Source organism: Hermetia illucens, chromosome 5, assembly GCF_905115235.1.
Source record: "Hermetia illucens chromosome 5, iHerIll2.2.curated.20191125, whole genome shotgun sequence".
In the NCBI taxonomy this organism is placed as follows: domain Eukaryota; kingdom Metazoa; phylum Arthropoda; class Insecta; order Diptera; family Stratiomyidae; genus Hermetia; species Hermetia illucens.
Window position 1 is genome coordinate 61709342 of NC_051853.1, and position 15951 is coordinate 61725292.

General features: G+C 43.0%; 2 protein-coding genes across 3 annotated transcripts in view; one reads left to right on the top strand and one right to left on the bottom strand.

The window, feature by feature from the left end:
• The window catches only part of LOC119657455, a 126599-nt gene extending 110648 nt beyond the window's left edge, over nt 1-15951 (top strand). The window contains exons 6-7 of the mRNA XM_038064369.1: nt 15467-15583; nt 15646-15951. Of these exons, the coding sequence (XP_037920297.1) occupies nt 15467-15583; nt 15646-15763 (235 nt within the window). The 3' untranslated portion in view covers nt 15764-15951. The remainder of the gene's footprint in view (nt 1-15466; nt 15584-15645) is intronic.
• LOC119657456 lies at nt 6645-7430 on the bottom strand. Of its 2 annotated transcripts, none has more exons than XM_038064370.1 (2): nt 7052-7430; nt 6645-6985 (listed from the first exon to the last, which is right to left on the bottom strand). In XM_038064370.1, the coding sequence occupies exons 1-2, from the start codon at nt 7419-7421 to the stop codon at nt 6759-6761; spliced, it is 597 nt and encodes a 198-aa protein (XP_037920298.1). In that variant the 5' UTR covers nt 7422-7430; the 3' UTR covers nt 6645-6758. The 2 variants fall into 2 exon arrangements, with proteins under 2 accessions (XP_037920298.1, XP_037920299.1); XM_038064371.1 differs by having other exon boundaries at nt 7048-7430.

Consider the following 15951-nt stretch of genomic DNA (forward strand, 5'->3'; position numbering starts at 1 on the left):
TGCAAAAACCGACTGTTGGAAGTTTATTACTATACAACTTTCCCTTAAGTAGCTCTTGAGAACAAATTCCGAGGAAGTCAAACCGGGCAAGGTCAGCCACCGCAGCCACCGATTTGACAAATGGAGATCGACAAAAGACTTCCAAAGACAATTCACATGTTTATCGTGCATTGCTTCGACTTTCACTCATCGATCTGCTCTTCGTGTGATTTCACCCCAGTCAGAGGTTTGAAAAATCGATCCTTCGACGTAATTCTAGTCACCCCGCAATCTACCAAATAAACAGCCGCATGCAAGGGACTCATCTGTTCATCGCTGTAAAAATAAGCGTAAAGGGTCCACGCTAAATGCAGGTAATGCATTTGGAATTCAGACGTAGTAGTCCGTATCCGCCACTGGACGTTTTCTAGATCTAGGTCTTCGCCACATCAATATTCCGTATACATATCCCACTGAAGGATTGGCGAATCCGGTGTGTATATATTATTGTTCCCCGAGAATCACGATTTCCATCCCGGCTTCACACATAGCAGAAATTCTGATAGCAAAACATCCTTCTCGAGCACAGATTACTTGGATAATTCCTAGGTACTTAAAAAAGTATATTCCGATCACAGCGTAGATGTGGATGTGCATGCGGCATGCGGTAGGTGATGACCTTTGCGAATGGCTTGGACTCAACACTTGTCTAAACCAAATTCCATCCGAAAATCGCGGCAGAACTAACTACGCACAACAAACTGCTTAGATGAACTTCTAAGATACCAACATACAACTTAGTGTCATCTAAGTACATTGAGTATATCAGGTCAAACTTCACCGTATATAGATGGGCTCTGACTTGTTGGTACCTTTAAATGAGTGCACTGAGAAGGGCCCTTTCTTGGCCAAATACTTTTTCAATTTCATATCAATGCGATGCAGACGCAGAACGTAGATAATCGATCGACGCTATCAAAAACTTGGTGCTATCGGTATAGCCACTAAATAGATTTTGTTGGCGTCTATTTCCCTATCCTACAACTATCGAATCGGTAGTCTTTGTCCATTTTCAAGAGAATGTTGTTGGTTTCAAAGTGCCCATTCATCTTCCAGCTAATAATGGGCGTTAAGAATTAATTTGCTGGGTGCTACACCGTGATAGGTAATCATCGCACTAAATAAAGGCTAAAATTCCACGGCCGTAACCCCGTTTTTTGCTACTGTTAGAATTCATTGAATAAGCTCCAATGGTTTTTCGCATAAGTTCTAAGCACATCTGGAGTAGCCTTTGCCGCTTCATCGCAACCGGCTACATACGTTAGAAAGTTTCTGTTTAACTGTGTCCAGAATTTCAACTGCGGGTGTTTCACTGAGGATGGCATAGTTCTCCAGAACCCCCCTCTTTGCATTTGATTTTTCACCCGTCAGCTAACATTGCCAGTGTGCCTTAATGAGTTGCACCGACATCCTAAACGAATTACATTGTTGATCTCTTCCGCCGCTCAAACCAATAAAACACAAGCGAATCTTCTAACCACGGCGATTGTCATCGCCACTGTACGCAACAATGCACAAGTGGTAACAGCAGAAGTATATCAGCACACAAATGACATCCAATCTCATTATTGCTTTGAGATGAGAGAGCTGCTGGAGATATATGGAGCCTAGGAATATCTGCTTTATACCACGGAAACCATTTCCGATAATTCTATTCAGCGGAGATCTCAGCCGGACGGCAAGGAAAAGTACCCCGACGAATACTGAAACTGTTGCTAGCAATGCAACGTGGTGTTATTGATGCCGTCGCTTCTGACCCCATCGAATTCTAGGCACCAGTTTCCGCGATCCCCAGTCGCTGTTTCGCTGCGGATAATAAAGTGGTACTGATCTGTAACCCGCTCTTTGGTACAACAACGGGTGGTAAGATGTGGAACCTGCCAACAATCGTGTTATTTTGTGGTAGGAGCCGATGACAAAGAGGCTCATTTCCTCAGCCCACTTCATCCGCTGACTGTAGAGAAGCAGCTTCAGAAGGTGAAACCATACTCCTGGTCATCGTGGCGCCTAGACCTCGGATCGCCCAGCTATTAACTGTTTCGACGCCGTGCTGTCCTTTATGGCAGCCTGAGCCATTCACCAAATCAGATGACTCCCGCCTCTTATCCGTACCGGACCTTAGATTTCTTATTCATCCCATAGAATATAAATATGTATTTCTTCTGTTCACTCCTCTGTGGAGTATGGTGCATCCACACAGTTTCCTCCTTTCACAAACGGGCTTGGGACCGGCTACTATTATTGCTTTACTCTATTTTGCTTTTTTATCCGAGTTGTCACAATCACGGCAGCACGCCGGCACGGCATGTATGCAGAATGGTATATTTCTGCATGGTTTGAGTCAGACTGTATAAGAGCCCCAAGAATACATGATGAATTGTGGACGCCCTCCTCCCCTCATTCCCTCCATTTTAATGGCCTGAGAATGCCAAACAAAAGTATTGACGAAGGATGTGATCCGTTGTGGATCTTCCATCTCGACCGCAGTATTCGGGTCGATTCCACACGCGCAGTGAAACCATTATCTCCTTTTAGCTAGCGTGTTTGTTCCCGAAAAAATCAAGCGATAATCCGCTGCTTGTTTGTTACGCAGGTTCTGGTGCGAACCACGGATCCGTTTAAGGACATCTGAAATTTCGTTGCAATGACACGTGATGAATACAAGGGCTCAAAAGCGCCCCTTTCCCTACATTCCCAGGCCAGGCGAGCACAGAGACATGCCAACATATGTCGACGAAACACTTCGCTGGACTTTAACTTTTGTAGCCATATCTTCACGTTAAATTTCGCCAAAATTTTAGATTTTTGAGATAGTTTACTTAGAGGGGAAGGTCAATTCCGCTTAACAAGGTTGCTATTCTGACCTCCGCCCAATCAATTTAGTCATTAAAAAGAGTAGCCGCATTTAACGCGAAATGTGACGGTTCACCCTATTTTGTTCTTAGCAAAAGTTAAAAGTACCCGATTCGTCAAATTAGTTGGGGTTGAACTTACAAGGCCGAACCTCTTCGCCTTTTCAAGGTGAGATACATGCAACTACCAGGCAGAGTTATACTCAGCAATCATGCTCACACGTCGTCTTGGGTGGTTCCTGGTAAGCTCAAGTAGCTTCAATACTTTTCGAGAAACTTCAACACTTTTTTCATTCTTTTGCACCATGTCATTTTAGGACGTCCTACATGTCGGTTATCTTAGGCCTGAGTGATACCCATCTGACATGAAGCTGTTGACGATGTTACAACAATGAAATCGATAAAGAGTTGATAAAGAGCTACATTTTACACATTATATTTAAATGATTCGAAGCTGATATGATTCATCATTATCATCAACGACGCAACAACTGGTATCCGGTCTAGACCTGCCTTAATAAGGAACTCCAGACATTCCGGTTTTGCGCCGAGGTCCACCAATTCAATATCCCTAAAAGCTGTCTGGCGTCCTGACCTACGCCATCACTCCATCTTAGGCAGAGTCTGCCTCGTCTTCTTTTCCTACCATAGATATTGCTCTTATAGACTTTCCGGACTGGATCATCCTCATCCATACGGATTAAGTGATCCGCCCACCGTAACCTGTTGAGCCGGATTTTATCCACAACCGGACGATCATGGTATCGCTAATAGATTTCGTCATTATGTAGACTAGGGAATCGTCCATCCTCATGTAGGGGGCCAAAAATTCTTCGGAGGATTCTTCTCTCGAACGCAGCCAAGAGTTCGCAATTCTTCTTGCTAAGAACCCAAGTCTCCGAGGAATACATGACGATTGGCAAGATCATAGTCTTGTACAGTAAGAGCTTTGACCCTATGGTGAGACGTTTCGAGCGGAACAGTTTTTGTAAGCTAAAATAGACTCTGTTGGCTGCTAACAACCGTGCGCGGATTTCATCATCGTAGTTGTTATCGGTTGTGATTTTCGACCCTAGATAGGAAAAATTATCAACGGTGTCAAAGCTGTTGTCTCCTATCTTTATTCTTCCCGTTTGACCAGTGCAGTTTGATGTTGTTGGTTGGTTGGTTTTCGGTGCTGACGTTGCCACCATAGATTTTGTCTTGCCTTCATTGATGTGCACCCCAAGATCTCGGGCCACCTGCTCGATCTGGAGGAAGGCAGTTTGTACGTCTCGGGTGGTTCTTCTCATTATGTCGATATCGTCAGCATAGGCCAGTAGTTGGGTGGGCTTAAAGAGGATCATACCTCTTGCATTTACCTCAGCATCACGGATCACTTTCTCGAGGGCCAGGTTAAAGACGACGCATGATAGGGCATCCCCTTGTCGTAGACCGTTGTTGATGTCGAATGGTCTTGAGAGTGATCGCACATTGGTCAGGGTTAGCCTAGTCAGTCTTATTAATTTCGTCGGGATACCGAATTCTCTTATGGCCGTGTACAGTTTTACCCTGGCTATGCTATCATAGGCGGCTTTAAAGTCGATGAATAGATGGTGCAACTGTTGTCCATATTCCAACAGTTTTCCATCGCCTGCCGCAGAGAGAAAATCTGATCTGTTGCTGATTTGCCTGGAGTGAAGCCTCTTTGGTATGCGCCAATGATGTTCTGGGCGTATGGGGCTATCCGGCCTAGCAAGATAGTGGAGAATATCTTATAGATGGTACTCAGCAACGTGATACCTCTATAATTGCTGCACTGTGTGATATCTCCCTTTTTATGTATGAGACAGATTATGCCTCGTTGCCAATCGTCAGGCATTGATTCGCTGTCCCATACGTTGAGCACAAGTTGATGAACCACTTGGTGTAACTGGTCGCCTCCATATTTAACCAATTCGGCTGTAATTCCATCAGCTCCTGGCGACTTAAGATTTTCTAGCCGATGAATTGCACGGACTGTTTCTCCTAAACTCGGTGGTGGCAGTGTTTCTCCGTCGTCTTCAGTTGGCGGGACCTCCAACTCGCCGATGTTCTGGTTGTTCAGTAGCTCATCAAAGTACTCAACCCATCGCTCTAATATGCCCATTCTGTCGGAAATCAGATTTCCCTATTTGTCTCGGCAGGATGAGCATCGAGGTGTATAAGGCTTCATCCTGGTGACTTGTTGGTAAAATTTGCGCGCCTGGTGCGGTTGCTCCCTGTACTTTTCTAGTTCGTAGACTTGTTGGTTCTCCCAGGGTTCCTTCTTCCGTCTGTGAAGTCGCTTCTCCGCCCCGACGGAGTTCATGATAAGTCTGCGCGTGCCCGCGTTCTTTGAGAATGCAACATTACGCGGTATGCAGCCAACGTATCGCCTGAATACGGGCTCCTTTCCTACTTGGCTGTTAAGTAGTATGATTTTGATATCATATCTGGGACAGGCTCCGAGGGTTCGTTCTACTGCCTCGTAGAAGGTATCCTTCTCCCAATCTGCAGTCTCCTCTGTATGGGCGTGAACGTTAATGAGGCTTATATTTCTAAACTTGCCTCGCAAACGCAGAGTGCATAGCCGTTCGCTTATATTTTCAAAGCCGATAAGAGCAGGTTTCATTTTTTGGCTTTTACTGGATGGCCATTATAATATATGGTGTAGCGGCTCTTCTCCAGGAAACCGGTCCTTGTCCAACGCAGCTCCTGCAACGCTGTTACATTAGCCCTATATTGGGGCTAAGCTTATCAGCTTCATTTCTGTGTAGGGGGCGCACGTTCCATGAGAAAATGCGCAAATCGTAATTCCGTTGTCGGTGCCGGGTTCGTCGTTGTATAATCCGTCCAGTCCGAGGCTCCTGTTGTGGCACCGTAACAAGTTGTTTTCCATGTAGGGTTGTCAGCCCTACCCAACTAACAACTTGGAGGACCAGTTGGTACAATTTGTCCCGTTTTTAGGCGCGAGAGATTCGCCTTCATTCTTCTCCGTCTGAAGCTGTTCGTTAAGAAAGAGCTCCCAGCGGTCACCACGTGGAGGTGGAGATAGGGTTTGGCAGTAGAGCTGTTGGTGTTGGTTCAGCAGACATTTCCCAGGTTTTATGCTCCATCGAGGGTACCAATCCAATTAGCAGTGGATTACGTCACTTTGTGGCAAGCATCGAGTTGGTCCTCAACCTTTCGACCGGGTTCGAATTCCGGTTTCTTGTGAATGTTTACGTTCATCTGCGTGAATTGCGAATCCTATATGGATACTTGTGACGCCAGAAAATCTACTTTCTTCGACTGTTTTGGGCCACGAAGCTCTAGATTGATCCATCCTGCGCGAATGGATTCCTATGCATAGTGTTGCAAATGTATTGTGTCCGGATAGCTCAAGTGGTTAGAGCGGTGGGCGGTCGGAGCGGAACGTCGCGGGTCAAATCTCACTGATGGCAAAGGGTTGGATGTCAGATACTAATCCACTCAGATATGAATGAGTATCTGAGACAAATCAGGGTAATAATATCGGGTGAACGCAATGTCTCCTACAGTGTACTGTAGTGTACCGTTATAATCTTTGAATGAAGTGCTCTAATACACTTGAAAGCCGTGATCCAATAATGGTTGTTGTGCCAACGATTATTATTATTATTAGTTCGCTTAAAAATGCTGTGTGTCTTTTTTGGATCTCGTTCAATTTAAATTCAACGTTATCTAAAATCGGGTATCAAACCCACTACCCTACATTCCAAACGACTCTTTCCACAATGCGGTCTTATTAATTTACTACAGTACTCGTATAATTTACAATGCCGTTCTAGCTGTTACAAATAAACCTAACTTTTGAAAAATAATGGACCATTACTTCTAAAGAAAATGCTACTTCAACGAACCCTTGCACTTATAAGAGATGTCACTGTCATAAGCCGAAAAATATCCTGACATCCTCGATTCATCCGAAGATGAAATCGCCTCTTGGAATTCATCTTTAGGCACTGTGAATTTGCCTCTTGCGCCAGTTTGTGCAGAGTAATTTCTTCTGGTGCATTTCCCTTTTGTGCAGCGATTCTGAGGTTTTTTGCTACATGTAGTATTCATAGAGACCACTGCGAAAAGACACATTAAGTTCTCAGAGTCTTTGAAACAACCACAACAATTTTGAACAAACCTACCGTGATGCTTGCCTTCTTGAATCTTACGGACTTTCTCATTCAGTTTTTCGAACCTCGCTTCAATATTTTCCATAACTTTTCTATGAAGGTAGCTCACATCTGATGGTTTCAAAATACTAAAAAGCTCTTCTGGGCTATTTTTGATGGAGTCAATGTTCATTTGCGTGAATTCTAGCCCACTTGACTTAGGGCACATCTTATAGAATTCACTTGTTTTTTGTAGTTCTTCAAATGTCATGCACCTAATTTCATATTCGACACAAATTCCAACGAGGGCTGACTTTTTACGAACATACCGCAATACCCTTTTCACGTCTTGCGTGAAGGCATACCATTCATAGGCAACTTGATAAAAGGCATAGTTTTTCATTTCATCGTAGTTTTGCCAGTCTTCTCCAGAGGATAATCCAATCTTTGTTTCACTAATTGTCTTTTCTGCTCTAGAGGACTCTGGTTTTGAGCTTAGGTTATCTTCAAAATGCTCCTTGGCAGTCACAATTTCACTATAATCAATTTGGGAGTAGTCATTTTCAGATGGAAGGTCCAAGGAGTCGCACGACATCTCATCAATCATATCTCCAGGATTGTATTCTATCGAATCCTCTTCATATTCAAAGACGCCGAGAACTTTTTCAAACTCCTCGCTACATCCCGGGGAGTTTATTTCAATAGGTTTTGATTCTGGTGGCTGACACTTAGAAGGTTGGTTCAGCTCTGTAGGCTCTACTTGAACTCTACTTCGGTTGCGAAAAAGTTCCTCTATTACGTCCCAAGTTTGGTCGATGTCGCTGCCACATGTTTTCGCCTTTTTCATATCTTCCCTCTTACGGAGGTTCTCTTCGGCACTCTCTGCAATGCTTTCCAAAACTTCAACTTTATCCTGGCTCAGATAATTGTAACGATCATTCGCCCTTATAATACGCCGAAGTAGTTCAAGATCCTCTGCTGTCAACTCGGAACCGTCAGTAAACCTCGTTGGCACATCTAAATCATAACTTTCCAGGAGTGACTTGCATTGCCTGAGTACTAGCTCGCTAGGAGCAATTTTAGGCGAAGATTTCGATTCAATTGACATGAACGATGCGGCTGTCGTCAGGTAGTTCTTGCAGGTGCAAATATTCAGTTGGGTGCTTGAAACACTCCGTCTTCTCGATAGACCTTTTATTGGCTCGGTCTTGCAACAATCGTAGAAAACTTCAGATTGCGAAGCACAAAGTAGTTTTCCTCCTGGTCTGCTATTCGAAGGATCATTCCGTCCATTGTGGTAAATTAGCATAGGAATTTTCGACTTGTCAAAACTATCTCCACAGCAATTGGTTAAGAATAGAGGCAAGTTAATCATTCCGACATGCGGCGGATTTTGTAATTTTTAAATTACTTTCTTGTATTAATTTTATGGTTAGAGATGTAGGACATTTAAAAAGCAAATTAAAAATACGTTCATCAATTTTGTTTCACCGAAATGACATTTTTTAACATTATAAAGCAAGACGTCAAAAATTCATATTACTTTGATCTACAGGTTTTCCAAATTAACTTCAGAATATTCCATTTCAAATTCAGACTTTTCTTGTTTCAATTCAAAATTTGTTCAAATTTTTAATGCAAATTTTTTATCACTGAATAAGGATGGAATTGGGCTGACCGACAGGAAAGCACTTATCTACATAACTAACCATATTTTCAGCGTTGGCCAGTACCATGTTCAGCTCCGAAAAAGCTTTTGGCGCAATTTGCCTCATCATCACTTAGTGTCCTCATACCAGGCGACAAGCGTTAAAATCGTTAACAAGTATGTTATTGTCCAACATACCCATATTTCGCCTTTGTTACGTTAGGGGGAACATACCAGATATTAATATTGAACCGGCGGAGATAAATGGTACCTACACCGACATGTTTCCCTCATGAACTCACCACGGTGTCACCTAGTACAGCTATCACATACGCCCTCAAATGACACAATTTCCCCTGCCGGGGAGAGGTATGACCAGGCACTGGTTCAAAGGTAGAAACTGTATGCGCATGGAAAATGCACTTCCAATAGATAATTTTTCATTGTTTCATGACATACAGCCATTGTCCAGGCCTTGTGCTTTATGGTCAGAATTTGCTTTGATTTCAAGGTTGCCTAAAGTTAGCCTTCTTTTCTTCAAGGCAGATGTCTAGCTGTGTTCTCTTCCAGAGCTTCATTTGCTTCATTATATTGAATTCAACTTTAGGTAGATTTATTGTAGTCTTAAAAACTTGATTGAGAAATATCCTCTCCTCCTCTGCTATGACAATTTTCTATCCCGCCAAGTGGCGTCTTAAAAATGTGATACGGCACCCATGCAAGAGAATGATCTTAAATTCTCTTTGGAATACCGTGAATATTCTTAATTTCCTTTTTAGAGAATCATACTTTTTGAATGAGATATATATTTGCCTTACAAAAATTAACCCGAGGCTGATGATAGTAATGACCATTTTATAATATGACGAACTTAAAAGTGCAAGTACAATTTACACAGTATCTTCGCCAATAACTTTGGGAGCCCACACCTGTGGCGTAACGTGTAAAGGCCGTAGAAGTTTCACAGGTCTTTGTTCCCGAACCTTCTCCTCCACCTTTCTGACCAGATTGGCAATTGTTCGAGACAGATCAAATTAATTTGATTAGATTCGCCCATTCCGCCAATGTAAAGTTGAGTGTTAAATTGGAAACTAGACATAAAAGTAAAGGATTTTCATGGCCTATATGTCCTTCTGGGGCGGAAAGATGGTCATTTTAGGGAAATGGGGTTTCCGACCCAGAATGGTTCTTTGGATTTACGCAGCCATTGTTCATCCCATTCTAGCTTCCGGTTCTATTGCGTGGTGGCCACCGCTTGGGAGGAAATCCAGTAGATCCTATCTTAATAGGATCCAAATAACCGTATATCGAAGTGCTACTGAGGCTCTGCAGTCCTACCCGGGAGAAGCTCTGAGTGTAATTCTATATCCCCAGCATGCAGCGGTGTTGAACTCCGTAAGTCCGGATGTCGGCCATGTGGCATTTGTAACATCCTAGACGAAGTACCTCGAAAGTTCAAGGCTTTTTCAATGGACTGCATCTCATGTAAACCAGCCTACAAGAGGAATTATGCTTTGGGGTCTACTGTTAACAGACATGATCCTTTGGCTGGGAGGGGGTTATTTTCGTATACTCACAGTGGGGCCGAGTCGTACAGCTCTTCTGCGATTCAGTTATGCATTCAAAGCAGAAGAACTAGCGCTACTGGAAATCTGTCGATGGCTGGGGTATTAATCTAACCCGAAATGTAACATTGTCATTTTGACCAGGAACCAAGCGACTAAAATTCTTATACTCGGTGGCGATATCCTTCAGGCTGATGAAGCAGTGCAGGGATGCACTAAACAGTCTGAAAGGCACACTCAAAGTCTCCCGGTTATACGAATATAGAGGATCATGAAGGGGCCGATGGACTAGCCGTTGATGGCTTCTCTGTAGTCGACGTCCCGCCAACGACTGTGAAGAGTAGAATATACTCGCACTGCTTGACAGCGTCTGACTTCAGAGAGCGAAGGCTCACCACCTACCATAAGTCAAGGAAGATCTAGCCCTTTAATTACAAAACCCGAATGTCAGAGCTTGAGAGATTGATGCAAGTACGTACATGATTACTTCGGTTTGCAAGGTGCACTGGCGTATAAGGAACCACATCGCCAGACTAGGGATAACTGCGTTGATGGAGTTGCGGGGAGGAGGAAGAAACCCTCGGACGATTACCTAGCACTCACTAGAGGTTGCGGACAATATGTAAACAATTCTTAGGGAAACTCAGAGAGATCTCTAATATTAGCCTGGGAAGCTGCTATTCTCATAAACGTCCATACCACTTCTCTAATATGGTTTTAGGTTTTCTTATTGATTTCATTTCTCGCTTGTGTATATATTCGAAACATCGCAGGGAGCGAATAGCAATTGGAGAAACATCCAACGTCAAATACTGATTACTACGTCCAAATTCCGAATGCATTACCCGAATTCTGTTTGGAGTGGATGAACTTGCCTCAGGGTATCGGAAATGAGAGCGTCATGACGCTACGGCAAAAGACCCTCGCTGAGTTAACTCGCTAGGCGATTATTTTGAGAGCAAAGAGCAGTCAAGTCCCTTGTATTCTCCTGTTTGTAAAGTAGATTGCAGACTGACTCCAGTTATCCTCGGAGAAAAGTGTAACCAACGGCGGTTCGATGAGTAAAAGTCAAAGCAATGCTCAGAAAGATTGTGACAACTTTTAAATAATAATATTAAGGAAGTTTAACCTGCGCCCTACTACCGCCGAACTACCATTATTGGGCCCTTTAGTGGTTATGTTGTGCCCATCATAATTACGATGTATTGAATAGGCAAATAACCGATAAAAATTGTAGGACTGAAGCAAATAACCGATAAAAATGATAGGACTGCTCTTCTGATATAATAAACAGGCAATGTTTTACCTTGCAATGACATAGGAGTATTCCGACTATGATCTTAAGATAGGTCCTGGTAAAGTTTATGTAAGCTATAACAAGTTTAGACTGCTCCATTCCTGGTAACCTCGATCATTGTAGCTCCCTCAACCGTACCTTCTTGAGTCTCATGACCATGCACCACCGGTGCTAGTGCAAATAGGAGCTTTTCTGCTCCTACCCTAACTAGTTTAACCGTTTCTTCATTGGTCTCTGTCCAAGTACGGCCTGATATTGAAAAAATGCGGACCCTATTATGAAAACCAAATGTATTTATCTCAGTGTAAAGTTCATTTAGTAGGATCTTTTCTTTCATGGATGGTCGTGAAAATCTTGCAATCTTGAAAAGACGTGCAGTGTGTGTGGAATTCGCATTTACTAAAAACACCCTCACTCTTTCCCCATAGCTTTCCACCATGAAGAATTACTTCGCAAAAAACAGTCTACAAGAAGACGTCTAGGTTAGGTATCCGGCGAACTCATCGAATTCATTCTAGTTCTTGGCGTTTCTTTTCGATCATAGTTATTGCGGAATAGACTACTATCCAATTCGGCTCTGATCACAACATCTCCTTTACAAAGGTGTAGGAACCAATGTCTAAGTTGAATATCAAGTCGCCGAGTTTAGTAGCGTATTCGAAAAAGTACAAAGACCAGCCCACTCCGAAGCGATACAAATACTTCCATGTCCCGCAAGGACCTATGACAGGCGATAATTCGACTTTCACGCTTTCGCTCGATCCATTTCTTAATGCACCGGTTCAGTGTATTCATGCAGCAACCTTTTTCAGAATTATCCTGCCGTTGTTGAAATCTATGCTATAAGGTTCCTTCCCAATTGGCTTTCGAAAATCCGCTGTCACCTCAAATGCTCTTGTTATCTAGTAAAGATGACACGCCTGATTTTAAGTGGATTATTCTTAATGATGTCTTATCACATCCAGTGCGACTAACCCGTGTACAGATTTTTCTCTTCTTCGGTTCGTTGCATTGTCTAGTTCTTCCGCCCACAAATTCAGCTTGAGGTCGATTGAGACGGGATTGTTATTTTTCTGCTAGCTTCAATGTGGATTTCCTATAGCTGCATGTTCTCGGGGTGTTTCGCAACTACAGCCACCGCCCGGTTATCTACAAAACCAATCAATGTTACTTCCTCTAGCACGTGAAGACTAAGCCCTCAATTCTACTTGACACTGTATAACGCAGAAACAATATTGGGAAATTGTATTCTTTTGGCGCGTAGTCCGTCTCATACCAAAGAAACCTATCCAACCATACCAATTTAGCCAAAATGCCCCTAATCCAACTCCACCTAACCCAATCAAGGCATTCTTGACATCTAGCGTTTTCACCGTGCAGCCTCCCGAATCAGATTAATAACTACTTCTATTCTCCGTCCTTCGAAGAGGGATGACCAGAATCCATACTTTAGCTCTGATATGATATATATCTCCTTCACTCAGTTCCTCTTCAGTAATCTCAGAGATCTCTTCGGCTGTGGTGACTTTTGCCCCCTGTTCATCACAACCCTGAAGGCAGCGCTCCACAAACTCGTATCAGCCCCAAGTATTTGATAGCCAACCGCCACAGTGTTATTCTTTCCACGGTTCTTTATTAAGACCACTTCCATTTTCTCATTCGCCACGGTCAACCCGGTCTTTTTACTGCTGGCACCGTCTGCATTGCGTAGATCCCCAAAATCCTCTACGTGCTTGTAGCGCAGCACCATCAGATCATCGGCAAAGCCGGCAATCGTATCCTCATTTGGGAGGACAAGCATTATGCATGACATTCCACAGCCAGGAACCCAGAACCCAGCCCTTTCGTAACCCCGCTGTGACTGTTTACTATCCTGACCCCTACCTTTCCCATACTAGAACGTTATCTCGAAGAGGTAGTATAAAAGGACACAACTCTGATCAGAATTTAATGCGTCGTTTGCCAGGATCATCTCCGTGCTTTTTGCTTCCACCGTAGAATGGGTGCGCCAAAACCCGTATTGTCACACAGGCATACCGTTGCTGCTTTCGACGATGAATAACATTCTATTCTAAATGCGTCCTTTTATCATCTTCCTCATTGTATCCAATTAGCAGGTTGAGCTGAGACATGATGCTAGATCTACAGACGACTTATTGCTTATGAGAAGCAACACCAGTTTTTGGTTTTTTTCTTAGGCAGGAATATTCTTTCTTTTCGGTACGTCTCGAAAGTGTTAACGGAAACTCGAGCTTAGTTCTCACTGCCAACTGCAAAGCTTTATTAGGGATGCCATCCAAACCATAGGCCTTATTGTCACATATTCTACTACATATTTCTCGTAACTTCTTCTCGGCAATTTGAGGTACCACGCACTTGTTGGTCTCAAACATGGTTTGCCATTCGATAGTGATGGTGAAGAAACAAAGTGGAAATAATTTCGTTCAGAAGGCGCGGACAGGTAACCTACAGGGCTCTTCGCAACATTTTCATATTACCCTATAAGCCCCACCCCAAGGGTTTCTATTATATCAGCTTTTTTTGCAACTTCGTCCTTGGCTGCCATGCAAATTTCCTGGCGTGTACTATGAATATAGTCCCCATAACTTGGCAAACAATTCTTCTGACTACTGCGGCGCTACATCAAGCCCACTATAGAGCACAGATCCCTTGCTCTGAAACCGCATAAGGTCTCAACATTCGCAAGTACCACGACTAGTTCCGCGAATGCTTCGAACAGGGTACGACCACTTGCAGCCACTGTTCGACTGCACCAGCTTACGTATTATAATTATCTGCTCTTGTCAAATGTACCACTGGGTGGAGTGTAGCAGCTACATATGTGAACTTCTTTTAGCAACGCTCTGTGAATCCCTGCTCTGGATGCTCCAATATTTGCTGGAAAGCATGTTTTCAGCAAGTCCGTAGTATGGCTTGGATAGTTTGATCCTTGGCCCAAATGCCAACACCGTGTATAAGATATGACTCACTAAGTATGCCGATATCGATATCTTTCTCGCCCATGGTTCACGAGAGTTGATCCTTCACCGCTTGGTAGTAGTTGACGTTGATTTGTTTCAACCTCATCTGCGACTTTGCGTTGAAAAGTAAAGCTGTCAACATTTGACATAAGCGACCTTTCGTCCCGGTTCTAAGGAGACATGAAGTTCTCGGTGTTCTAGCTCCATTCGAAGTTTAGTCTATCATGCCCCTTGCTTCGCTACTCATCTCTCTTCTGCAAATTATCGCTTCACTATTCAGTCCATATTTTCATGTCTAACGTGGGAACAGGCTCAGGAGGGATACGAACCTTTTTTTCAGCGGTCGGAGATATGATAATAGAGGCTTGGGGGGGAAATAATCATGGCAACGTAGACGGGCTAGGACTTTCATCACACACCCTTCTGTTTTTTTTTATCAATTGAAGTATTTAGGAAAACACTAATTACTCCGAGGCTAACCACTAAATTAACTATTTAGGTAGGTATAATTTTAGCAGCCAAATATCTTCTTTATTTATAAAACTGTAGATAGTTGTATGTAAAAAACTGTAAATATCTTTCAGTTAAATAAATATAATAGTTCATTACATTATCACGATCAGCACTGAAATCATAATGAATTCAGATTTGTAGTCTTAATCGCTTGATATCGCTTGTACAGTAGCTGTAACCCTAATACTAAGGCAGTTAATAAACCGTACATAGTTGAAATCAGCCACCACTACATTTCCCATCTAAGCATTACATCCACACTTCAGTATGCGGTGCCGTCCACCAGACTTTTAACGCTTCAAGGACTTAAGAAAAAATCATTAGAAACACATTGTTTGCTTCAGCGGTATTCCGTTTCGCGCTCAGGGATAAGTAGCAAACAAATTTCGATAAAAACCCCCACTTTGATTGCTTAATTAATCAAACCCTTTTATATTCATACAGGGACCAGGTATGCATTCCAACCTCGCTCTTCCGAAGACTTCCTGGAATGGAATTCTGGTGTCAGACGAATTGTTTACGGTATCCACCAAACTGTCCGGAAACAGTATGTCACTGCCCGTAAGTATCAATTATCATTCAAAGGAAAAAGATACTTCACTCTGCAAATTGTTCTTTCTTAGGCAAACGTGCGAAGCAATTGGTGAACTTGCTGGTCGCGAAGGAGCCGACGTGTACTGTCTTGATGCTTGCCTTAATTATCCTTCCAAATGTCCGGCCGATAGATGTAGATGTTACTAGAGTTTCTGGGTGAAGATGGAAGAAAACCTCGTATGGAATCAACGCCTACATAAATCGAAATTGCCATTTTTTGTATTTCAACGTCCTATTCGATTCTCTCGGCGAAGGAGAGGAACACCTAATTAGTCTAATGTGTACAAAAACGTAATATGCAAAAATAAATGACGAAGTTATTTTAATTTGTAGAA